The sequence below is a fragment of the Heteronotia binoei genome, chromosome 16 (genome assembly GCF_032191835.1).
Source record: "Heteronotia binoei isolate CCM8104 ecotype False Entrance Well chromosome 16, APGP_CSIRO_Hbin_v1, whole genome shotgun sequence".
NCBI lineage: Eukaryota > Metazoa > Chordata > Lepidosauria > Squamata > Gekkonidae > Heteronotia > Heteronotia binoei.
Genome location: NC_083238.1, coordinates 33,880,413 through 33,907,154, shown reverse-complemented (window position 1 = coordinate 33,907,154; position 26,742 = coordinate 33,880,413). Strand labels below are relative to the sequence as shown.

Sequence of the window (26,742 nt, the reverse complement as noted above, 5' to 3'; positions counted from 1 at the left end):
GTTGCAGCAGATAGATATGTAACCCAGAAATAAGCAACATGGCAGAATGGGGATCTAAATCCAGGTTTTCCCAAACCCAGCACTCCAGCCACTACACCAGCTCTTGTAAGCAGTAACCAGATTAAAAGTATAGCCCAGCATGTTTCCCCTGGAAATTATGAAAAGGAAAATTCAAATCCTGTAACAATATGCTATTCATTACCCTAGTAGGTGCATAATATTCCAGTACAAAGTATAATGCTTTGGGGGCTAGGACTGGCTACACACTCAAAATGCTATTCTAAGTAAAGTCCACCACACACACACACACACACCATCCTTCTAAGCACTGCAGGACTCTTTTTGTAACAGGAACTCCTTTGCATATTAGGCCATACACCCCTGATGTAGACAATCCTCTTGGAGTTTACAGTAGGCCCTGTACTAAGAGCCCTGTAAACTCTCTGAGGATTGACTACATCAGGAGTGTGTGGCCTAATATGTAAAGGAGTTCCTGCTACAAAAAAAGCCCTGCTAAACAGATTCACTTCCATAGACCTAGAAGACTGTAATTCTATTTAGGATTTCATTGTGTCCTAATTTACACAAGTACTTGGAGACAGGGTAGACATGGAGCACTTACACTGCCCTGACTTGTGCAGGGTATTACCAGGGCTTTTCTTGTAGAAAAAGCCCAGCAGGAACACATTTGCTATTAGGCCACACCTCCTGACATCACACAGGGCTTTTCTGGTAGGAAAAGCTCAGCATGAGCTCATTTGCCTATTAGGCCACGCTAGGGTTGTCAATCCCCAGGTGGGGACACGGGATCCCCCTATTTGGAGACCCTTCCCCTGCTTCAGGGTCATCAGAAAGCGGGGGGAGGGGAGGGAAATGTCTGCTGGGAACTCTATTATTTCCTATGGAGATTTATTCCCATAGAAAATCATGGAGAATTGATTGCGGGTATCTGGGGCTCTGGGGGGGGCTGCTTTTTGGGGTAGAGGCACCAACTTTTCAGTATAGCATCTCCCCAAAATACCCCCCAAGTTTCAAAAAGATTGGACCAGGGGGTCCAATTCTATGAGCCCCAAAAGAAGGTGCCCCTATCCTTCATTATTTCCTATGGAAGGAAGGAATTGAAAAGGTGTGCCGTCCCATTAAATGTGATGGCCAGAACTCCCTTTGGAGTTCAATTATGCTTGTCACAGCCTTGATCTTGGCTCCATCCCCAAAGTCTCCTGGCTCTACCCCCCAAAGTCCCCAGATATTTCTTGAATTGGACTTGGCAACCCTAGGCCACGCACCCTGATGCCAAGCCAGCTGGAACTGTGTTCCTGTGCATTCCTCCTCAAAGCCCTGGATATTACAATTGTATTGTATTGTAATTTTTTCTGTTGGAAATAAAACTGATCTTTAAAAAATAAAATATGCCAGGCTCTCTGGTGACATAATGTTGTGACAGCATTGGGGGCATACCCCGTGCTGGAGAGAATTAACAGAACACCCACAATGCACTGCTGCTAGCACCCAATTCTTGGTGCCAGAATATCTTCAGGATATGCCAGCATAGGGCTTAGTCACACTTTTAGATATATGGAATGCTTTTAGATATATAAATATATTTGCCATTTTGAAGTCTGTACTATCATTTATTTAAAAAGCCATCCTCTAAATCAAGTTATCACTAATTTATGATCCCCTGATTTAGGGAGGGCTTTCACACTGCTGGACAGCTGGCTGGCTGGCAGGGGGAAATCCCAATCCAAAATGAGTTTTTTTCAGCCCACTTTCAGTAAAGCCAGAAGTGGCCCAAAAAACTAGAAGTGCTGCCATAGAGCAGCCATTTTAGTGGGGAAGCAAAACAAAGACCACTAAGATGGATACAAGCCTTCAGCAACCCTGATCGCTGAGAAGGCTTGGCTGCAAGACTTTTCAGCAGTCAGTTTTGCTCTTCTCCCTCTGCCCCAATTAGAAGCGGAGGGGGGTGAAACTGGCCATGAAATGGTCTAGCAGCCGTTTTGAGTGGCCCCTTTTGCTTCCCCCTAGGAACCACTCAAGTGACTGTGTCCTCCCCACTTCCTGTTTTGAGCCACTTCCAGTTTTACCGGAAGTAGTCCAAAGTGTCATTTGGGAGTGGAACATCCACCCCCACCCCCAGAACGCCCCCCGAAGGCCCCTTCTGGCAAGGTAAGGGGGCCTGGCAACCATTGATAATGTATGAGTTTTTGTGAGTCAAAGCTCATACCCTACCACAAATGTTGTTAGTCTTTAAGGTTGTTACTGGACTCTTGCTGTTTTCTACTGCTATAAGTTGCTGTAATTAAAGTCACATGCAAATGGAAAATTACTAGCCTATAAAAACTACTTTTTCAAATTAAAATACTTTTAAAAAACAATAATTACAGCTGTGGAAGTATGACCCTTCCCTGTCAGGTAGTTTTGTTCAGCTTTTTATTGGCATTCTCTAGATTTAATTTTCTAAATCCAGAAGTCATTTTCTGCTAATGTGACCCTAAAGTATAATTGAAAATAAATCAAGTTTCAAAAACAGAGGGGGGGGGGGAGAGAAACTGACAGCTGAGAAATAAGTGTGCCAAAAATATAAACACGCCACTTGCCAGAGGAGAAAAGGGGAAATGATTTATGTTAATACTTAATATTATTTATGATGATTCAGTGGACTAAGGGTGCAGTATAATTAGATGCATTATATAAGTGCAAAGTTAGTGGCTAGTAATTGAAATACAAAATATTTTTCTGGAGGGTCAGTGCATCTTTAGGGAAATCTGCACAGATGGTCAAACTGAAATTGGGGAAGGGAAGTGTGAAGACTAGAATCTCACCTGCTGTCTGTCAAGAATGTTTCTTGCCATAAGAACATCCATCTTGAATTCACCTGCTGTAACCATGATGACTTGCTCTGTTGCTTTGTTTAGAAGGTTTGCTGGCTTGCTAATCTACTATTATGTCTGTAATTCTGCATAAGTAGCTTTCTACCCTGGGAATGTGTGGTACGACTCGGTGCTGAAGGTCAGTCGCTTCTCAGGCCCAGAGGCTTTCGCTTTTGAGAATACCTGCTTCAGCTAGAACTGATAACAAGGGGGAATACTCTCATTGGTATAAAAAGGTGCTTTTAGTTTAACTTTGTAACAGCCTGAACACAAGGTTATAACTGGGTGTTTGAGCCTTGGCAGAGCCGGATTAATAATTAGGCAAACGAGGCACTTGCCTATGGGCCCCCAAGGCTTTTAGGGGCCCCAGGCCAGCTTTCCCCCTACCCCAGTTTTCCCCCGCGGCCTGTGGCTAGTTTACCTCTTCCTCCTTCGGCCCCTTCCCCTCAGCTTGCCTGCCTCGCCTCCTTCCCATCGCCTCGTCCTTCCTCTGCCCACCCCCTCCCTCCCCGTCGCTTCCCTCATTGTTGCTTTGTGTTCGTCTGCTTCCCTCTTTGTCTGACCCCTCCCCGTTGTCTCCTTCTTTGTTTTATGTAAGATGTCTTTACAAATATGTTACTGCCTTAGGAGGAAAGGTAGGATATAAATGTTTTAAAATACAAATAGAAAGTACCCTGTAGTACATAGAATACTCTCACCTGAATATGAGGCACCTTTACAAGAAATGGGGCACATGTGACCCATACCAATATGAGAACCAATGTTCAGTGCAGTTTTCATTTCATTTCATTTATATCCCGCCCTACCCCACCGAGGTGGGCTCAGGGAGGCTTACAACACAGAAGTTCTAACAATAGAATTTAAAAATTGAAATACATAATAATTTACATAATTAAAACAACTAAAATATCAATCAGTCAGTCAGTCAGTCAGTTTATTGCGGCTCTAGGCCAATCAACAACAACAACACAACGCATCAATAACAGTACAACACAACACCAAGCTAAAATATAACATAACAATATAAAACTATGTACAACCATCAAAATAGTAATAAAATTATCTGACGTAGGCAACACTTAACTAAGGGCATCTTCTTTCAAATACAAACAGCATTAAATTTCTTCCTGTCAAGGTCGGTAACATATAGAAACTTAGCAAGATCCAGAGAAAGTTGATCACTCCCATCCCCTAAGAGGAAGTAAATGACTTGGGCCTGATTTAAAGATTTAGCGAGCATTAGATGGTTCCGCAGAAGTCTGTACCTTGCCTCTGTATGGAAAAGACAGTTCAGAATGAGATGGGGAACCGTATCGACCTCCTCCAGGCCACACGGACAGATCCTGTCTTCTAACGGGATCTTGTGGAAACGGCCCCTCAGTACTGCTGTGTCAAGAATGTTCAGGCGTGCCAAGGACAGCATCCGCCTGATCTTAATTGGCTGTATCTTTTCTAGATACCTGGCACATTTAAGATCACTTGTAAAAAAGGTTGGGATATACGTCCCCCCAACTTTGGCCAGAGATTGTTTTAACTCCAATTCCAGTAATCGGTCTCTGATAATTACTTTTGCCCCGTTCTTGAACATGAGGGCTAGGGAATCAATATTCAGATCACATTCCTCTAGTTTGGAATTTAATTTCCTCAACCAATTGCTAACAAATGAGTCATAGAAGATTTGATGTACTATATCATCCGGATTCGCCAGCACCCTTAGAAGGAGACTCAAACCTCTATTCCACATTACTGTGGAGAGGCTTGGAAGCCCCGTTTCCAGCCTATTTGCAATAGATGAGGCATATTTTGGCACCTGTAGGATACATCGTACAAACTTCGATCGAACCATCTCCAATTTAGTTATTTTATTATACAAGAAAATCTCAGCTCCGTACATTAATTGGGGTATAACCTTAGCATTGTAAACCTTAATCGCCGCTAAGGCGTTATAAGCGCCCTTGGAAGTGTAAAACTCCTGCAGAGCAAGCGCCGTGCGTTGGGCGTTACAGTGTACGTTGTCAATGTGCCCTTGGTAAGATCCTGTATGATGAAAAACAACCCCCAGATATTTGTATGTTTTAACTTGTTTCAGTTTTTCATCATTGAAACGCCAAATCATTTCTCTGAATCTTTTAGTGAAGACTATAATTTTAGACTTGTCCCTGTTAACGACTAGATCAGTGTCCAGACAAAAGAGAGAAAGCATTCTGAGCGACCTACGCAAACCAACTTGGGTTCTTGACAGTAGTAACACGTCGTCTGCATACATCAAGATGGGCACAGCAATCTTCCCAATCTTAGGGGGATGCAGACCGGGGTCGGTAAAATACCCTACAATGCTATTAATATACAAATTAAAAAGTTGCGGGGCTAATATACAGCCTTGTTTGACACCTTTACTTGTTTGAATTGGATGAGTCAGATGACCTTGGGGTGTGCATTTTACCTGCATTTTACCTGCATACTAGAATTTTCGTACAGTTTCATCATGAGAAATATCAATCGATCAATGTCAGTGTGCTATCTTACAATCTTCCTTCAGAATATTTCAATGCCGGTCAGTTATAAGCCACCCAGAAGAGGACTGTCTTACAGGCCCTGCGGAACTGTCCAAAGTCCTGCAGGGCCCTCACCTCTTCCGGTAACTGGTTCCACCAGCAAGGGGCTGAGATTGAGAAGGCCCTATCCCTAGCTGACTTCAGCCGGGCCTCCTTTGGCCTGGGGATTACAAGCAGATTTCGAGACCCCACCACCTCCCGAGGAAGCCTGTTCTACTGAGGAGCTGCTCTGTTAGGAAGTTCTTCCTAATGTTGAACCAGAAACTCTTTTGATTTAATTTCAACCCACTGGTTCTAGTCCTACTTTCTGGGGCCACAGAAAACAATTCCACACCATCCTCCATATGACAGCCTTTCAAGTCCTTGAAGATGGTGATCATATCACCTCTCAGCCTCCTCCTCTCCAGGCTAAACATGCCCAGCTCCTTCAATCTTTCTTTATAGGTTTTGGTCTCCAGACCCCTCACCATCTTCGCCGCCCTCCTCTGGACCCATTCCAGCTTGTCTATATTCTTCTTAAAATGTAGTGCCCAAAACCAAACACAATACTCCAGGTGAGGTCTTACCAGAGCAGAGTAAAGCGATACCATCACATCACATGATCTGGACACTATACTTCTGTTGATACAGCCCAATATTGCATTTGCCTTTTTAGCCACCAGTTCCTGCAGGCTGCAGCGGGGGCCACAGGCAGTGGGGTGGGTGCTCCAACTCTTGAGATAATTTACAAGGGGCCCCCCAAGATTTCAACTGTCTAGGGACCTCCACAGGGTTTAATCCAGTCCTGAGCCTTGGAGCTCAGTTTCACCAAGATGCCGTCTTGGAACTGTAACATCTTCATTTAACGAATAAACCTTATTCGATTACATCATAGAGGTGGTCATTGATGGGGATTGTGCAACACTTGACACTGTCTCCATCCTTGACCCCTAACCAGCTATGAGAAATTATGAACAAAAGCTGACATGAGCAGGCTCTGAATGCATGACCTGTATCTGCAAAAAACAGAGAGGGTACAAACTACACATTCAGAACTTACACACATTAGACTGATGTGCATATTCATATGACCTTGTGCAGAGATAGATTGCGATCTGACCAGATCAGGGTTTACCCAGGAGAAAATATAACGCAGTAGGAAGCTACACTGAAATGAGGCAGCGTACACAGCTTCCTTTTCTAGTCCTTGGCCAATTGGAAGTACACCTTAGCCTCTCCAAGCAAATGGCCTTAATAAGCAGTAGAGGGAGTTGCTCCCCTCAGTAGCAAAAGAGATTTACCACATGGGACCATTTCCTACCCTCCAGCACATAGACTGTTTGCCTGAAGGGGAAAAAGGCTGAGGACGAAGACATTACTATCCTAGCAAGGATACTATCCTGTGCAAGCAAGGCAGTTTAGCCCCCAGGTGTCTCTAGCCTGGAATAAATATCTAGTCATTCAAATTTCAGAATAATTCGGGGTTTGCCCTGAAGGGTTGAACAGGTACACAGAAGCAACTCAGGCAGGCAGGTCCCCAGCCTCTCAGATATGTTTCCAAATAATTTTTGCTGAACCGATTGTCAGTTCAAAACACAGCCACCCATTTGCCATTGTAAATATATACATATCTTGTTCATTAGTGACTTCCATAACCCTTAGGACTGGTTCTGCGGTGGCATAACCGTTTGGAGGTTTGCAGAAAAACTGCAAGGAAGAGTTTAGCATTTCAGGAGAACTGCCTTCCTTCACCTCCTATTTAGCTATAAATACCTTGTCAGCTGTTTATTACCTGCGGGTCACGCATTCCTGTCCGCCTAGGTGTATAATAAATCAATATACAGAATGCATACACATCATCACATCAATAGTGAGAAACAGTGTATACAGATGCAAGTCCATTTTTTTATTATTATTATTAGAAAAAAGTCACAGAAGAGAGGGAAAGGAAGGAATATGGCTCCTGTTTCTGTTCAGCTTGCTGGGGAGGGGAAAGCAATGCTTAAAACATGCACATGCCACTCTTATTCAACAGAAAGCAACATGCATTTTGTACTCAGGTACCTGATGCATGAGCATGAAATATAAAGTGAGCAGCAGCCCTTTGAATTGGCCTTAAATTGAGTTTCCTGAATTTGCAATTAGGATTGCTGAGAACATTGCAAACTTTGTGATCAGCGTTCAGGCTTAATTTGCCTGAAGTCTTTCTGGTGACCTTGGAGATTTGCTTCCAGGTAGTACCATAAGCAGTTTTTAGGGATGGGCACCAACTGGGAAAATGATGGTTCGTGTTGGTTCATGGCTCATTTGATTGCCCCAACTGGTAGTTTATGTTGGTTCGTGGTTGATTTGATTTTCTGAACCATGCCATTGTTCGTCTGGTTCATTCCCATCCCTACTGAACTCTGAAGGTATTTAAATGCCTTCAGAGTTCACTTCCTCTTGGGCATGGTCAGTTTCAGTGGTTCCCTTCCCTCCTGGGAACCATGGCAGGTGGGATGGGGACACTAGACAGCAGTGGGGGGAGGGATGGGGAGACATTTAAATGCCACCCCTTCCTTCTCCAGCTGGCCTGCAGCAGAGGCATGGCTGGGAGAAGGAGGGAGAGGCATTTAAATGCCACCCCCTCCCTCCCCCAGCTGTCCTGCAGCAGCAGCACCCCTTCTCCATCCCACGATCTCTCTATTATATGGAAAGCCTAGGAAAACCTTGGCTTCTCCAGGCAAGCCAGTTGGGGAAGAGAAGAAAGATGAGGGAGAGAAGTGCTTTTTTCCCTTCTTTTGTAGAAAAAGCCCAGCAGGAGCTCATTGGCATATTAGGCCACACCACCTGGCCTAGGAGAACATGGCTGCTGCATTGGTGGATTGGGCCAGCTGGAACTCTGGCCAGCCCAGGCAGAGTTCCGCTTCTGTGAGCTCTGGCAGAAAAGAAGCCCTGGGGAGAGGTCCCCCTGTGGGCTCAGCAGGAGATCTGAGGGAAGGCAGCTTGAAATGCCTTCCCTCCTGGGAACGACTTCCCCAGGTGCCCAGCGGCGGGCCTAGGGAAGCAAAGGCTTGGAGGGGGGCAGTTTAAACTGTCTCCCCTTGGTTTCCCAAGGAGCCCTGCAGCCACGGGGTGCTTGGGGAAGTCAGGGGTTGGAGGGAAGGAATAAACCCTCCCTGAACCTCATTCAGGGAGGGGTTGTGGGAGCCACTTTCTCCCGAAGCAATTTGAAACGAACTGGCCTGGTTTATGCTTAAACCATGGTTCATTTTTGGTTCGTGCCCATCCCTAGCAGTTTTGTTTTTGCACAGCAGCAGTATTTGGTAAAGCTGGGATGCTGTTCATGGTACACACTTGAATACAACAGCCTGGCTTATTATGGGACATCTCTTTTAAAAACAGTTCAGTTGCATTGTTGTATGTGTTGCATTTGTTGGTTGTGCAGTTGGTAGCTTAGGGTTGCCAGGTCCCACCTGGCCACCAGCAGGGGATGGGGGTGGGTAGAGTTGTCAGATCCAAGTTGGGAAACTCCTGGAGATTTTGGGGATGGAGCCTGGGGAGGATAGGGATAACAGTGGGGCACAATGCCATAGAGTCCACCCTTCAAAGCATCCATTTACTCCAGGGAAACTGATCTCTGTAGTCTGTAATTCTGCAGGATCCCCAGGTCCCACCTGGAGACTGACATCCCTAGGTAGCATTCTTCCCTCTGGTCCTTCCCCCACTTTTGCTTTCCTTTGTTCTGTCTTCCTTAAACCTCTTCATATGCATAGGTGACAAACTGAGATTCAGTAAAGAGTTGTCTGTGATGGGTACAAAAACAGCATATTGCTGTGCTCCACACTATCCTGACTCATCTGTCTGTACACGGAGCTTGATTCATAACTCAGTACTTTGATCAGTCACCAATTTGCTGCAATGTCAGAACCAGGGCGCTTCAGCAAGTGAGGTTTGTTTACTTCCCACCATTGGGACTCTAATCCCAGTTGACAGAGGCAGCCTTATTAGGACATTGTGATGTGTTGGTACTTAATCAAATCAGGAATTTTTAATTGCACCAAGTGAAGATAGTTTTGGGTGGGTAGCCATGTTGGTCTGTGTAGAAAAGCAAGATTCAAGTCCAGGAGCATCTTAAAGACCAACAAGATTTCCAGGGTATACACTTTGGAGAATCCAGCCGACAAGCCAAGTTCATCTGTCTAGGGCAGGGGTGACCAAACTGTGGCTCAAGAGCCACATGTGGCTCTTTCACACATATTGTGCGACTCTTGAAGCCCCCACCACCCTGCCAGTCAGCTTGGAGAAGGCATTTCTCTCTTTAAATCACTTATCCAAGCCAATCAGTGGCTTGGAGAATGCATTTTAAGTTAAAGTTGCTTCATTTCCACCTCCCCTCTCTCTTCCTTTTCCTCCCTCCCTCCCTCCCTCCCTCCCTCCCTTCCTTCCTTCCTTCCTTCCTTCCTTCCTTCCTTCCTTCCTTCCTTCCTTCCTTCCTTCCTTCCTTCCTTCCTTCCTTCTTGCAGCTCTCGAACATTTGACATTCACGTCTTGCAGGTCTCAAACATCTGACATTTATTCTATGTGGCTCTTGCATTAAGAAAGTTTGGTCACCCCTGGTCTAGGGCATTTTTATCCCACTTTCCTTCCTTCAGTGAGTTTGGAATAACATGCATCATTTTCCTTTTCTCATATTATCCTTATAACTACTCTGTTAAGTAGGTTTAGTTGGAGGGGGAAGACTGGCCCAGCAAGCTTCATGACAGAGCAGAGTTTTAAAACTGGGTCTCTCGGGTCCTAGCCTGACATTCCAACCACTACACCATGCTGACTTTCTGTCATGATGTCTGAATGCAGTATTGTTAGTTTAATTTAGTTTCTTTGATTTCTATCCTGCTCTATTTCCTGCAAGCAAGACTCTGGGCAGTGTACAACATACACTATACACAGGGCCGGCCCTGCCACTAGGGAGCTGGCCTTCTGGGAGCACCAAATTGGGTGCTCCCCAAGTGACTCAGTGGCATTATCAGTGCAGGGGGTGGTGGTACCAGAAGTTAGCTTTGCCTAGGGTGCCGGACCATCTAGGGCTGGCCCTGAATATACATCAGTACATAGTAGGATACATAGAATAGTTAAATCTAGTACTATTCAACAATTTAATCTACTGCCGGATGACACTATATATCTGTTCCATGGATAGCTGGGGTGGCTGACATCTGTTCCACATATAGCTGAAATGACTGGTATATAATCCATATTCCACCAATAGGGAGGATCTTAAACATAAAAGAATAAAGGGGGGAGGAACTCTGGGAGGCCATTGTTCTCTCTAATTGTTGCTGTCTTCAACCACATACCAGGTGAAACATTTCAGTTATACAAGGCCTGTGGAACTAGGCCAAGTCCTGCAGGGCTCGGATCCCACTGGAAAGAGAGTTCCACCAGGCTGGGCCAGGGCTGAAAAGACCCTGGTCCTGGCCAAGGGCAGCCGGACTGCTTTGAGACCAGGGATTACCAGCAAGTTGGTTCCATTTGAGCATAATGGTCTCTGAAAAGCATATAGGAAGAGGTGGTCCTGCTGGTACAGTGGTCCCTGACCATTTAGGGCAAGGGTGTCAAACATCTGGCCCACGGGCTGAATTTGGCCCGCCCAACGCTTTGATCAGGCCCATAGCTCTTTTCTCCCCCCCCGCACCCCCTCCTGTCCTTACCCTTTGAAGCTCCCAGGCTCTTTGAAGCTTCCAGGCTGAGACTCTTTCAATTTCAGCCTGAGAACTTCAAAGGCTCTTTGAAGCACCCCTTGAAGCTTGCAGGCTGAGTCCCAGGTTCTTCCTGCCTTTCTTTGATGGCTGCTGCAAGGAAAACATGGGGTGGATTTTAAGATCCATTCCACATTTTCCTTGCAGCTTTGTCTGTACTCTGCAATGGCTTCAAATGGAGTGGAGATGGTTACATTTTCAGCTTTCCTATAGCTAGCTGAAACTCATGCTTCCTGGAATTGTGTCCTTGCAAACAAGGGTTGATGCTTTCAGCCAGCTTATCTCTCCTGAATGGACCTAACCTAGTGAGTATTCTAATGTGGGAACCCACAGCCAGAGTGGGATATTATACTGGAAAGGCTTTGCCAATCTGAGTAGATTGGTGGGGAGAAGTTTACAATGCCATTTCATTGTTTCCACAGAGTCAGAACCTTGTGGTTTTTCTTGATGTTTTATTTTAAAAATTGCATTGCCAAATGCCACTAGTCCCATTGGAAGAGTTTTAAGTATGTTTGTATTTTAAGTTTTAAAAAATATCTTTAATTGGGTTTGTCTGTGTGTTATAAAGTTTATATCTCTACTCAGGACCGGAGCGACATGTTTTTTGAGGGGGGGCAAAATTAAAAAACGGCGCCCCCTTATGGGCCATTATATCTTATGGTCCCATAGAATACAATGGACTCCATACCCAATTTGGCGCTCCCCCTCCGCCGGTGCTCAGGACAAGAACCCCCCTCTGCCTCCCCCTAGATCTGGCCCTGTCTCTACCACCTGACATATTTTATGACACTCATGGCCCAGCCCCACAAACTCCCATTTGTGTCAGATCCGGCCCTCCTAACAAATGAGTTTGACATCCCTGATTTAGGGCTTTGAAGGTAAGTACCAAAACCTTGACCCCAATTCAGAATTCAGTCTAAAGCCAGTGCAGCTGATGAAGCACAGATCGTATGTGCGCTCTCAAGGGAGTTCCTGTAAGGACCCGCACAGCTGTATTCTGAACAAGTTGAAGTTTCTGGAGCATTTTCAAGGGCAGTTTTGCATAGAGTGAACTACAGTGGTCAATGCATGGATAACTGTAGCTAGTTCAGCACAGGACAGGTAGGGGACCTGTTGCCGGGCTTGGCAAACATGAAAAAAAATGCCATCTTGGCTATATTTAAGACCTGTGCCTCTAGAGTAAGAGAGGCATCAAGAGTCACACCCATACTCCTGATGGAGGAAGCTGGTACCAGCTGTACTCCATCAAGAGTGGAAAGCTGAAATCCTGGCCCTGACCTTCCCTTCCCTTCCCTCCCCCAGCCCAGCCACAGACACCTCCCCCCATTTTTGATAAATTCAGCTTCAGGCATCTCATGGATGCCAGATCTTCTAGGACGGTATCCAGCCAGTCACCTGTTATCAGATATAGCTGGGTGTCATTAGCATATTGATAGCACCCTAGCCCAAACCTCCTGACTAGCTGGGCAAGAGGGTGCACATAGATGTTAAAGAGCATTGAAGACAGGATCACCCCCCGAGGGACATCTCAAACCAACAGATATCGTGGGAAAACTTTCCCAGATGCCATACTCTGTCCCCACCCTTGGAGTACTTAGCACAGACATTATAAGGCAATCCCATGTATTCCAGTGGTAGCAAGACAGTGGATCAACTGATCATGGTCGAGCATGTCAAACACTGCTGAAATACTAATAACAACAACAGCACTGAACCCCCCCAATCCAGCTGTCTTGGAGGTCATCCATAAAGGCATCTCCATCCCACGACCAGGTCAGTAGGGGAACGGATCCAGAGCTGATGTATCATCCAAGAAAGCTTGTAGCTGCTCTGCCGTTCTCACACTTTCACACTCTCACACTTTCTGCTGTCTTCACATTTTCACAAGTTAATGGATTAGTTCAGTGCCAACCTCTCCTTTGAAAATTATCTGCAGGATCATGATTGTCATATTCTTGCAGTAGGTCCCATTACTTTTTTCCCATTGTGTGTGTTAGAGCGAACGCTGAACTATAAAAATTGGTCCCTAATCAATTGTACTACAAGAATAGAAATGTGCCCTGTTTCCTGTTTTATAGTCCTGAGATGAGTACAGAGGCCTAGTTAAGTTTGGCAAAAAGCAGGTCAGCTGGTATACTTTCTTTTAAGCTGTCCTGTCTACTGAGATTGCTACAGGCCTAAATGAAAATAGGGTTGCCAGGTCCCAGTGGGGGATCCCCCAGTTTCAGGAGCTCCTCTCTGCTGCAAACCAGCTGACCAGTGGGGGAAAACCCTCCAAGGGGATGTTTGTGCAGGGGATACTGGTTTAAGAAAACTCTATGGCGGGGTGGCCAAACTGCGACTCAGGAGCCATATGTGGCTCTTTCGCACATATTATGTGGCTCTCAAATCCCACCACTGCCCCATCTGCTGGCTTGGAGAAGGCATTTCTCTCTAAATCACTTCTCCAAGCCAAGCTAGCCAGCATCTTGGGAGCTAGTGGGCCACAGCAAGTCCAGCCATGTTCTTGCCTTGTGGCTCTCAAACATCTGACTTTATTCTATGTGGCTCTTTCATTAACGAGGTTTGGCCACCCCTGCTCTATGGCTTGAGCCCAATTTAGCCATAGAGTTTGCCCAGAAACCAGAGTGTCCCCTGCGCAACGTCCTGATGCAATGACATCCCAGAAGTGATGTCAGTGTGGTATCCCCACCTACTCCCAGAATGCCTCCCAAATCCCTCCGCCAGATGGGCAAGGGGGCCTGACAACCCTAAATAAAAAGCATTTAGCCATGATCATTGTATTCCCAGGGATCTTATTGCCATCTATAATAGGCCAAGATTGGCAAAGAAATTAAGGCTGTTTGCCTTGCTAGAGCCAATAATTATAGGAAAAGACACTCTTGTACATGGAGCATTGATCTTTTCAGTCTCAGGACGTATGTGTAGTGCCTGTGATTCTTCATAGACGTAAACTGTGATGGGCCCCAAGGTCAAAACTATCATTTCCTCTAATACAGGGTCCCAAAAGTGGGAAGACTAAAAAAAAAACCCAACCAGACAGACAGATCTTTTTCTGTCTATATGCTATAATTGAATCCTGGTAGCCTGGAGGCATCTTCACTCTGTCCTCTTGTTTTCCTGCAGCCCAACTACATGATAGACTTTTGCCAATTATGTCCCCAGGTCTGTTCAAGCTAGATTCTCAGGTGTGCAGGGGTGTTACCTTAATCAGTCCCTCAGTGAAGCCCATCACATCAGAGCATCTCCGATTTGTGTACAATGTGTACAGCCTACACACAAAGTCTGGGTCTGAATTACACTTATTTCTGTCTGTTGTATGCACAGATCCCATTTTTAACACAGCAGTTCCCAGACCAATGAACAAAGCGAAACAAAACACTTAATCTGCAAAGAAATGTTATTGTCCAAACATCATGTAGACTAAAAAAAGAGAATCAGTGAGGAAGACTGAGCTACTAGGCAGTTTTACTGAAGAAACACGATGGTGGTGGTGAATGATGATGATGATATTACTCAATCTTAGTTTGTAGTTGGGTTTCTTTAAGCTGATTTCCCAATTGAAGTTATCTTTTATTATCCAAATTATGTTGTGTTCGGCGAGTCCAAAGCAAACCAACCCAGAAAGAAGAGACTGATGTTGGGCTGCCTGAAATAAGACCAGAAGTTGCAGTAGGACAAATGGGAACAGAATTTAGGATAATGGGAAGAGAATACATGACTAGGATAAAGTGGGAAGGAGCTGGGTGAAATAGGACAACGTACTCTGCGGTGGAAAATGGGATGGCTAAGAGAGGAGGACCAGGAAAAAAAAGATGTGCACTGTTAAATTGAGGGAAGGCAAACAGAATGGATAAAGACAATCTATTCCACCTGTTTTGAAGAGGAAATGTCCAATGCTGCATTGTTTGTGGTTATTGAGAGATGGTTTTGGATGAAAGCCACCTAAACTGGGTGCTCAGGGAGCCTGCATGCACATTTAACCAGTGCCAATTGGGGTAGAATTGCTATTGGTCCAGTATTGGGGTCTCTCCTGAAACTGGATTTGTATTTTGGTAACTGTCATTGGTTGACTTTGGGATGGATTCTAGTTAGCGCATCTGGGTTATAAAACCTTACTGGTGTGTACTAAAAGGTTTGAGCTATGATAGGATTTGTCATATAGAAAGGGGATGCCAAAAATGCACCTGGATGCTGATAGTATCAGAGAGATGACCAAATAGTCCTTCCTGGGTTGACTGTACCATTCCAGGAACTGAACAAAGATGAGCCCCTGACCTGGATAACCCAGGGAAGCCCAGTCTTGTTAGATCTTGGAAACTAAGCAGGGTCAACCCTGGCAAGTATTTATTTATTTATCCAGCCCTCCTCTGTGAGTGGGCTCAGGGTGGGTTGCAACATATAAAAGAGTTTAAAAATTAAAACATGACTCAGTTTAGCTCCATGCAAATGATAGCATAGGTTACTAGATGGCATCAGTGTGGTTAGAGTACTCCCAGAGGTTCCATTATTGAAAAGTACTTGGATGGGAACTTTCTTGGAATACAAGAGCGGGAGGCAGAGGCAGGCTGTTTCAAGCCACTTCTCTGAATGTCCTCCATACCCCTGAAAAGGGTCACCAGGAGTCACCATGACTTCCAAGCATGCACGCACAGAAACACACAGATACCAAAAATGCTATTTAAAAAAAAGTTGAGTCCAGTGGCACCTTTAAAGACCAACCAAGCTTTATTCAAGGAAAAAGCTTTCATGTACAGACACCCTTTTGAAATGGAAGTTACCAGTCCATACATATAGGTAGAGGGTGGACTGATAACTTCCATTTCAGTGTATCTAAAGAAGTGTGCATGCGCGTGAAAGAGCATACCTTAAAAAAAAACTTGGTTGGTCTTTAAGCCTCCACTGGACTCAAACTTTGTCCTGCTGCTTCAGCCCAACATGACTACCCACTTGAATCTGTGTTTGCAAAAAGAAATCTAAACTGTCTTGTTTATTAGTCTTGCAAAATCAGAACTTAGAAGATTGAAAGCAGGCTTTGATCAGTGCACCTCTGATGTGTCCAGGCTGTTAGGCTAGCCCCTCGTAGAAAATGTCTTAAATCCTGTGCTTTGATTGAGAGTAGTCTAGAGTTCCTTTGTAGGTTGCTGTCTCATGCCTTTGGCTTTGTACAAAAATTATGGAATTCCCTCCCCAAAGAAATTAATCTTCTTTCCTCTTATTGTCTTCCACCAATAGCTGAAGACTTTTTCTTTTGGTGTTCTCTTACTTACTCTCCTTCCAGTGTACGTTTCAGTTGTTCTCTTCAGTTGTTTCTATACTATGCATTTCCAAAGCTTGTTTTAATGTTTTTGATTGTTTGCCACCTTGGAGTCCCTAAACTGAGTGAAAAGGTATTATCAGAATAAAGAAATATAATAAATATAGACCAAAGGTTCCTGGGATGCACCTATAGCTGATATTTATGGGGACCCTTTGGACTCAAAAACAGAAAACCAATTTAGATCAGGACCGAGGTCTGTGGGTAGAAGGGAACATAGAATCACAGAGTTGGAGTGGGTCCTACAGGCCATCTAGTCCAGGGGTCCCCAACCCCTGGGCTATGGACCAGTACCAGTCCGTGGCCTGTTAGCAGCCGGAATATGAGTTGTATAATTGTTTCATTATATATTGCAGGGGTGGCCAACGATAGCTCTCCAGATATTTTTTTGCCTACAACTTCCATCAGCCCCAGCCAACATGGCCAATGTCTGGGGCTGATGGGAGTTGTAGGCAAAAAACATCTGGAGAGCTACCGTTGGCCACCCCTGATATATTGCAATGTAATAATAATAATAATGAAGAAGAAGAAAACATTGCATTTATATCCTGCCCTCCACTCCGAATCTCATTGTGGCTCACAATCTCCTCCCACACAACAGACACCCTGTGGGGTTGGAAGCTGCCCTTTTGAGGACAGCTCTGCAAGACCTATGTCTGACCCAAGGCCATTCCATCAGCTGCAAGTGGAGGAGTGGGGAATCAAACCCAGTTCTCCCAGATAAGAGTCTGCACACTTAACCACCACACCAAAATAAAGTGCACAATTGTATCATCCCAAAACCATTGCCCCACCCCCCCTCTGCTGGTCCGTGGAAAAATTGCCATCCACAAAACCGGTCCCTGGTGCCCAAAAAGTTGGGGGACCACTAGTCCAACCCCCTGCTCAGTGCAGGATCAACCTAGAGCATCCCTGACAAGTGTTGGTCCAGCTGCTGCTTCAAGACTGCCAGTGAGGGCGTGCTCACCACTTCTTTCAGTAGCTGATTCCACTGTTGAGCAATTCTTACTGTAAAAAAGGTTTTCCTAATATCCAGCTGATACATTCCCACCCTTAATTTAAACCCATTCTTGTGAGTCCTCTCCTCTGCTGCCAACAGGGACAGCTCCCTGCCCTCCTCAAATAACAGTCCTTCAGATCAGGGTTGTATTCAGGATTTCAAATTTGGTGGGGTCACAGGCAGGATTTTTTTTCTTTAGGGGGGCCAGACTCTTTGCACTGAATCCGGATCCCCCCAGGATCCCCAGCAGGATTTGGGCTCTGTTGCACTGCCCAGTTTTAACCAGGCACCCCAGCAGAGCCAGTGGGGAGAACTCTCCCTGATCTTTCTTCACTTCCCCAGCCAGCCTTTCAGGGCTGACTGGGGGAGTTAAAGACAGGGGAGAGATCTCTCCATTATATCCTGTGGGCCCATAGGATACAACGGAGAGATAGGGCTGCCGCTGTGGCACAACATTACAGAAGGGGGTTAAAGCAGGATCGGCTGTTCTACAGGCTCTGCTGGGGTGCCAGGTTCTATAGGCACCTCCTCACTACTCCCCAGTGATTGGAGGGGGCATAAAGATAGAACAGGAGTTTGATTGGAGGGGCCTGAACCCCCCCCCCCCAGGACCCCCTGGTAGCTACAGGCCTACTTCAGATGCTTAAAGAGAGCAGTCATGTCCCCCCTCAACCTCCTCTTCTCCAGACTGAATATTCCCAAGTCCTTCAGCCTTTCCTAGGTCTCCAGTGGGAGGCTAGGAAAGGCTGAAGGAACTTGGGCACAAATCTGTTTCAGAATGGCACAGCGCCACTGGGAGCTTAGTAGACTATTCTGAACCATGAGATCGGGGGTGGGGTCTGACCTGGGGTTGCCAACTCTGGTTTGGGAAATCCCTAGAGGTTTGGTGGGTTGAGCCTGGGGGGGGGGGGAGGGGAGGGACCTCAACAGCATGTAATGCCATAGGCTACCCTCCACAGAAGCCATTTTCTCCAAGAAACTGGTCTCTGTCATTATGAAGATAAGCTGAAATTCTAGGAGATCTCTCTCCACCTGGCAGTTGCTGAGCCTAGTCATTCTGACCATTTGAGCAAACTATTGCCCTTTAAACAGTATACTGTAATTTCTACACAAATGGTTAGTTTTAAGAAGAAAACACTGTAATTTGATATCATTATGCCTTCTCAATTATTCATTTTGAGGCAACTGGAATTGGTAAAAAATATATATAGGATTGCAAAAATAACGTAGTAGACCATTGAACTGCATGTTGAGCTATACAGAAAGGCAGTTCTTTCACTTTACCAGCATTATCTTACAGGCAGAGAATTGGCAGAAACATATCGGAGAGGGCATCACTCTTGTGGAAAGTGTTAAGCAATGGAATTAGTTTTCATGTGAATTGTCTGTATAATAGAAGGTTTTTCCTGTTTTGCTCTTCTGTTTCAGCACTGGGAAATGTATTGCAATCTCCTAAGCTTTTTTTTAAAAAAAGGCAGAGAAGCCATTTTGCAATGATGCATGACTCATTCATCGCTCATTATCTTCATGCTGATATATTTTTTTTCTCTTGAGCCAGCAAGAAAATCTCACATGGGAGGTGGGGTGGGAGGAATGAGTGTGTCGAGCAGCACGGCACTTAAATTCTATTGCTGGCTTTCCATTGGCTACATGCCCTCTCAATGTAACCAGTCTGATCCCTCGCTGCCTGCTAAAGCCCACCCCTCCTTTCTCTTCTTGCTAGACTGAGGTTAGCAGGGTACCTATTAACTGGAAACTGATTATATTCAGTATGTGAGTGTCTTTTGATACAAAATCATCCTCAATATGGTTGGGAAAAGGGGAGAAAAGAGCCTAGAGAACTGCTTCCTTGACAAACGCTGCATTGATTTCTAAATGGATGAAGACATCCTGGGCATTCTTTTGTCAACATTGATTCCCCTTCTTGTTCACATCTCCAGACCCATAAGTTTTCAAGCTTAATCTAGAGAGAGGTTTTTAAAAAGGAACAGAAAAGAAAAGAAGCTGTGTATTATAGTAACAACGACAACTTTACAGCGATGCTATTCTGCAGCTCAGTTTAGACTTTTTGGAGTAACACTGGTTTGATTTTTTTAAAAAGAATCAATTTGGTATAAGTTCAGTGTTCATCTCTCTCTCTCTCCCCAAAATGCCATCCAAGGAGTCTTGGTCAGGGCAAAAAGCAAATAGATCTGCCGTTCACAACTCTAAACAGGAGAGTCGTCAAAGAGATTTATTGATGGCAGCTTTGGGAATGCGACTGGGCTTTCAAAAGTCGTCTGCGACGATCTGGCAACCTCTTAAACTCTTTGCTTATTCGCAGCTGACATCGCTTGTCAGAAGAGCAACTCTGAAGGAAAACGAACACATTCCAAAGTATGAGAAGGTTCACAGTTTCAAGGTAAGATGGTTGTCTGCTATCGCTGCTAGATACCTGACATTTGTTTGAGGCACTTGCTGTATTATTTGAGAAGTGGCAGGAGGGAGGTGGGGGTGGAGAATCCAATGAGCATCATTTGAGTAAAGTCATACTTTGAATGTTTAAATTAAATAATTTGAAAAGGGACAATTGAAGGTGAGTTGTTTAACTGTCACTATGTGTATATGAAAGTGTCAGGGGGAATTATTTCAACTGAATTCTTATACCCAAAGATTCCTCTCTCCCAATCTTTGGTCAGAACATTAAACAGATCTTATCCCTGTTCAGTAGTGTTAAATAGCATCAGATGCCAGCAGCATGCTCAGTTGCATCTGGAGACAGCAGATGGTCCACATTTCTCTTGCTTTCTAGTTTTTCATTTGCTCCATTGATGAATTGACCATGATGAAAAGAACAAGTCTTCCCACGGAGTTCTTAAAGTTGCTGCATCTGCATCTCTTTATTCACACACTGTTTTTGTTTTTGTTTTGCAGTTTTCTGAAACCACTAATTATTGCCTGATAGATTTTAAAAATAGAACACTCTTTCCCATTATCTCTTGGGGTACTGGGTATAAATTATATACTTATGTGTTTAAATTCAAAACTGTAGATGGTTTCTTCCACTCGTCTAATTAAAAGGGTGCATATTGAATTAAGGTTTTGTAAACAGAATAATCATGTATTGCACACAAGGGGGGTGAGGAGAACTGGCACGCCAAAGGCCATGAGTTTATGTTCTAAAAAGTTGCTGCGGCAGTGGTCAAGGGTAAAAATATGGCTCACGTTCCTTCCTAGTTAAGTGCTCTTGTCCAAGAATGCCTTCTAGACTTTTGGGGTCCAGGACCCATACAGAGCTGCACCTCCAGGGATGAAATGGGCATGCACTTAATCTCTTTCTACTGAAATGCCTTGAGACTAATTGTGTATAGAACACCAGAGTGTACATGGGACTCTGGACTAGTGTGTGAACTCCACTTTCAAATTGCATAAGTGGTGTCACTTAGTGGATCATGGATCATAGCTCATGCTTTGGAAGCATGTGAAACAGCTCATTCTCCCAGTGTTGTAGGGAGGGGTGGGGAATAACTTGCAAAGATGCCATGTGTCTTTTTGGATTGTCTTCCAGTAGTTGGCTCTCATCCATTAATGTCCTTTTTGCTGTCCAGCTCTCTGTAAACTTGTAGCTGCAATGCTATGCTTGGTTAGGGTCACACTGTGTTAAGATGCATCCCAGTCTTGTGCAGTACTCAGAAGTACATCCCGCTCATTTCAAGAAGATTTAGAAATTGCACATAGGATTTCAGCCTAAAGGATGGCTGAGGAACTCAGTTTGCAGCCAGACTGTACTGTTTTCCGTTTTCAGTCATCCCTCCTGGCACATTTATATCTTTAAGAATGCAGCTGTCTTCATTTATGTATTTGTCTGTTTTTTTTTTTTTTTATTTCATATATTTTTATTCTGCACTTCTTCCAAGGAATTCAGGGCAATATACACTGGTTTCCCCTCCTCCGTTTTTACCCTCCCGACAAACCTGTGAGGTACGTTAGGCTGAGATAGAGTGAAAAGCCCAGGTCTCTTATGGGTATCCCTGGAACCCCAAAAGACTGCTCAGTTTTTGTCACTTAAAAACATTATATCAGTTTGAGTGATGCTCAGACAATAGCTTTTGGCCAATTTGGGGCAGGGGGGCACAATTCACAGAGTCAGGAAACAAGAATAAGTGTTCATCATGCCTGACCCATAAAAGGTAGTACCAAAGGTGGTAAGTTACCTGCAATATTATTTAATTAATTAATTAATTTGTACCCTGCACCTTTCTCCCCCATGGGGACCCAAAGCCACTGACATCATTCTCCTCACCTCCATTTTTCCTGCCAACAACCCTGTGAGGTAGGTTAGGCTGAGAGTGTATGACTGGCCCAAGGTCACCCAGAGAGTTCCTGTGGCATGAGTGGGAATTTGGGCCCATGGCACAGAGCGTTAAAGCTGCAGTACTACCGTCTTAAGCTCTGCTCATGACCTGAGTTCGATCCCCAGCGAAAGCTGGGTTTTCAGATAGCCAGCTCAAGGTTGACTCAGCCTTCCATCCTTCCCAGCTTGCTGGGGGGAAAGTAGATGACTGGGGATGGCAATGGCAAAACACCCCGTAAAACGTCTGCCGTGAAAACGTTGTGAAAGCAACGTCACCCTAGAGTCGAAAATGACTGGTGCTTGCACAGGGGACTTTTCCTTTCCTACCCGATACTAGTCAAACACTCTTAGCCACTGTACCGCACTGGCTCTTACAGTGGAAAAAGCTGTCCCTGATACGTAGAAGAGTTCGGGAGCTATTACCATATCTTTAAGAGTACTGAAACCAGGTGTTCCCCAGAGTGTTAAAAAAAAAAAATTAAGAGCAGCTAGAAAATTAAAAGCAAACAGAGGAATTCAAACATTAATAAAACAGAAGCCACCCCATTAAATAATGCAAATTTTCCATTACTTGATGGGATAATACAAACCTTGTTTACATTAAATTAGACTCCCTGATATGAAGGTTTTAAAGAAAATAATTTTATTTTATGTTTTGGGATCTTAGCACTGCAAAGGACTTAATGATACTCTGAAGGTAAAGGTAGTTTCCTGTGGAAGCACCAGTTGATCTTCTTCGTGGTCTCTGTGCAGTCCCACACATGGGTCTTGCCGCAGGCAATGAATCCATTCCTCGGAGTTCCAATAGCTCGCCTATAGCGCTTTTGGCGCGCTCCCCTCCCGCCCTGGGGAGCAGGCAGCGACAGCGCATGCCTGGAGCGGGGGGGGGAGCGCCCATTCCACTCAGTTTCTTCCTTTCCGCCGCCCGGACAACACCTTCCTCGCTGCGCTCTTCCTTAGCTCGTCTCTCCTCAGCTCATCTCCTTTCTGGACTTCACTCTCCGATTTACCTGGTATCGTTTCTCTTTCCCCTTTTTTCGTCCTGAAAAAAAAAAAAAAAAAAAAAAAAAAAAAAAAATACACCGTTTCTGCGCTTTTCTTTTCCTTTTCCAACCGTTCCCTCCCTCCCTCCCCCCCCCCACCGTCCGGGGCGTATGGAAGGGAAGGTTACCTTTAAAAAGTGTAGGCACTGTGGGGCTAAAATCCCCACCACAGACGGCCACAGTCACTGCCTTTTCTGCCTCGGGGAAGGCCATCGAGTCGACGCCTGCCCGCATTGTGCCAACTTCGGCAAGCAGGCACGCAAAAACCGCGCTGCACGACTACAGGCTTTCCTCTTAGAACGCTCCTTGCGGGCTATGCCCACCTCCGACTCGCCGCCTCCCCCACCTCGAGCGGGAGATTCGGCTTCCCCGGCCGCGCCTCAGTCTCAAAAGACGCACAAGTCCGGGAAACGACCTTCGAAGCACGCCGAAACCGGCCACAAATCTTCGAAAAAGCTGCGTCATTCCGAATCGGAGTCGGCGCCTAAGAAGCCTCGACACTCGGATTCGGCGCCGAAGAAACCTCCCCATTCCGAATCGGCTCGCCATTCCGAATCGGCGGACTCGGCGCCCATTAAGCCCCACAACACCATGGCCTCGACTGCTCCATCGACTTCGACTCAACCACTTCTGCCGTCCGAATTGTCGACCCCGGTTGACGTCATCACCGACATGCCTCGGCTTACACCCCACACCTCCACGGCCGTGGAGGTGATTCCGATTCGATCTCGATCACCTTCAGTACATAGCGTGGTTCCTTCTGAGATCCTCGAACCCGACCGCACCACCGACCCGACACAGACCTATCTACGCCCATCTTTGCGTCCTGACTCCTTCCACGACGTTGCACTCTCTCCGCTGTACCGTGAATCGGCAACTCAAGTCTCTTCCCATCGGATTCGAATCCGATCACGCTCTCCGCGCAGCCGCCACGACTCCGGTTCCTCTGTCTACTTTGAACAGCAAGACTACTACTCCAGAAGGCGATATGAATACTCTCCCCTTTCCAGATCGCCCTCACCTCGACAAGGTCGGTCTCGTCACCATTCCGGTTCGCACTCCGATTGGGACGTCCATCACAGATATCAGGACTCCGGCTCTTACTACCATCGTGATCCCGTTACTCCACGGATCCGTTACTCCACGGATCCGTTATGGCGGTTCGCCTCGGCCTCGTTACGCACGCCCAACCCGACGCGAGGACTCACCTCAACTCCACTTCGACCGTCCTTCTCGACTTCGTGACCCTCGAAGCCATTTCGAGTACTCACCCAGACTCCTTAACCGCCTTCTATCATCTGAGCAAGAGGCTGGCTCCTCGCGTCAACAACGCGAGCACCCTCGGTACCGAGACGTGGCCAAACCCCGCACCGCTTCTGCCACTGTATCCGTGGCCCCGGATTCTCGACTTCGGTCTCCCCCCAAGACCTCGGAACCTGCAGCTCCCATCTCGGAACCGATCGTTCATCCACCTTCTCCCTCCACGGCGGGATCTTCCTCGGTTAGGGATTCACCTGCCTCCTCGGATTCGGAAGACCACTCTCCATCTATCCCTTCCGACCCCGCACAACAGCTCCGGCTCTCTCCGTCGGATGCATCCAAGGCGTACCTCAACCTAATTACTTCGATGGCGGAGGCACTGAAAATACCTCTCCAGGCGGACTCCCCCAAGGTGTCGGACATGGTACATGACTTGGTGCAGTCGGACTTTCCGCCCGGGTCCTTGCTTCCGATGTTACCGGTGCACTTGGAGGGTCTTCAGGAGACTTGGGACAAACCTGCCTCCGTACCCCCCACTTCAAAGAGGCTGGACTCCCTCTATCGAGTCCATGCCCCCGACGCTAAGTTCCTCGCCTCACATCCGGCTCCGAACTCTATTATTGTTCATTCTGCCATGAAGACCAAACCCTCCAGACATCCCACGCCTCCAGATCGTGAAGGGAGGAAATTAGACACCTTGGCACGGAAAATCTTCACACTTGCTTCCACCAACTCGAAGCTTAACAATTATCTAGCTTATTTCGCCGCTTATACTTTTAATCTGGCGAACCAATTCACACCACTGATACCTTCGCTTCCTGATTCCTCCCAGAGAACAGCATCAGCCCTGGTTTCTGAGCTCTCCAGGGTCTCCAAACAACAGATTAATTCAATTCGCCATGCGGTCTCCTGTTCCTCCCGCGTCTTCGCTTCCTCAGTTGCCTTGCGTCGTCATGCTTGGCTAAGATCCACAAATCTTCAACCCGACATCAAGCAGAAGATAGAGGATCTTCCCTTCGACGGCCTGGGCCTCTTTCATGCTTCCACTGATGAAGTCTTGTCTTCCGTTGACGATGGTCGTAAAAGGGCCAAGCGCCTGGGAGTATCTCAACCACCTACGCAACCTTTCACTCGCAAACAACCTTGGAAACCATCTTTCCAAAGACGCCAGCGTTCTCCTAAGCAGGCCGAATATTGGAAGAGAAGACCTGCGCAACAAAAGCCTTCTTTCCAGCAAAGGCAGCGCTCTCAGCAGTCTAAAAAATCGTCCCCCCCTAACAAGCAGTCTCTTTGACTTCCCCATACAGTCACCTTACCACACACGTCTCTCCCCTTTCTACAAGACTTGGAGTTCAATTACAACCGACTCCTGGGTACTCACCATCGTACGCCTGGGGTACGCAATAGAGTTCGCTTCGCTACCTCGCCACCACTACTTTGTCGCTACCCCCCCATCCCATCACCTCCATCAGGAGATTCTGGACTTGCTCCAGAAAAAAGCCATAGAACCTGTTCCCCCCCAACATCGGGGAACAGGGTTCTACTCAAGATACTTCCTGGTCCCCAAGAGGGATGGAGGCAAGCGTCCTATTCTAGATCTTCGGAAGCTGAACAAATTCATCGAGTACAGGAAATTCAGAATGATCTCGCTGCAGTCCATCTTGCCTCTCATTCCAAAGAATTCCTGGATGGCTTCCCTAGATCTTCAGGACGCTTACTTCCATGTGACTATCCGACCTCAGCATCGCAGATATCTCCGGTTTGCGATGGGCCAACATCATTTTCAGTACGTCTCCCTACCATTCGGCCTTTCCACAGCACCCAGGGTGTTTACAAAGTGCATGGCGGTGGTGGCAGCTGCTCTTCGACTCCGCAACATCACAGTCTTCCCTTACATAGACGATTGGCTCCTCATTGCACCAACTCCAAATCAGCTCGAGGCCAATCTCCACGCAGCCCTTCTCCTCCTGGCGTCTCTAGGCCTGAGGGTGAATGTCACCAAATCTCACTTCACCCCCACTCAACATCTCAACTTCATAGGGGCCCATCTCCGCACCTCTATACAACGTGCCTTCCTCCCAGAAGACCGTGCTATGACAATCATCAGCCTTGCCAGGCTGGTCCAGCTACACCCCACCCAATCGGCCCTAACTATTCAACGCCTTCTGGGTCTGATGGCCGCTACTACAGCAGTTCTCCTCTTCGCCAGACTACGAATGAGACCACTTCAGCTCTGGTTCGTACGTGCCTACCGTCCTCATGTGCAACCTCAGAGCACCCTGCTTACCGTCCCCAAGAGAGTCCTTCCTTCTCTCACCTGGTGGACTATCCTCGAGAACCTCCTCGAGGGCATGCCGTTCCTACCAACTACTCCAACGGCTACCGTGACAACAGACGCCTCCATGTGGGGATGGGGAGCCCACTTAGAAGGCAAGACTGTCAGAGGTCTCTGGACTCCTCAGGAGAGGACCCTCCACATAAACTGCTTAGAGCTAATTGCGGTACACAGAGCCCTCCAATCCTTCCTCCCTCTCATCGGGGGTCGCCATATCCAGATCTCCACCGACAATATGGCAACAGTCTTCTATGTGAACAAGCAGGGAGGCACCAGATCTCTTCGACTGTGCCGCATAGCCATACTGCT

At 46.3% G+C, this 26,742-nt stretch overlaps 1 protein-coding gene across 1 annotated transcript in view; it reads left to right on the top strand.

The window, feature by feature from the left end:
- The window catches only part of CHN1 (chimerin 1), a 181,297-nt gene that overhangs the window by 107,222 nt on the left and 47,333 nt on the right, over nucleotides 1–26,742 (top strand). The window contains exon 7 of the mRNA XM_060257127.1: nucleotides 19,786–19,863. Within this exon, the coding sequence (XP_060113110.1) occupies nucleotides 19,786–19,863 (78 nt within the window). The remainder of the gene's footprint in view (nucleotides 1–19,785; nucleotides 19,864–26,742) is intronic.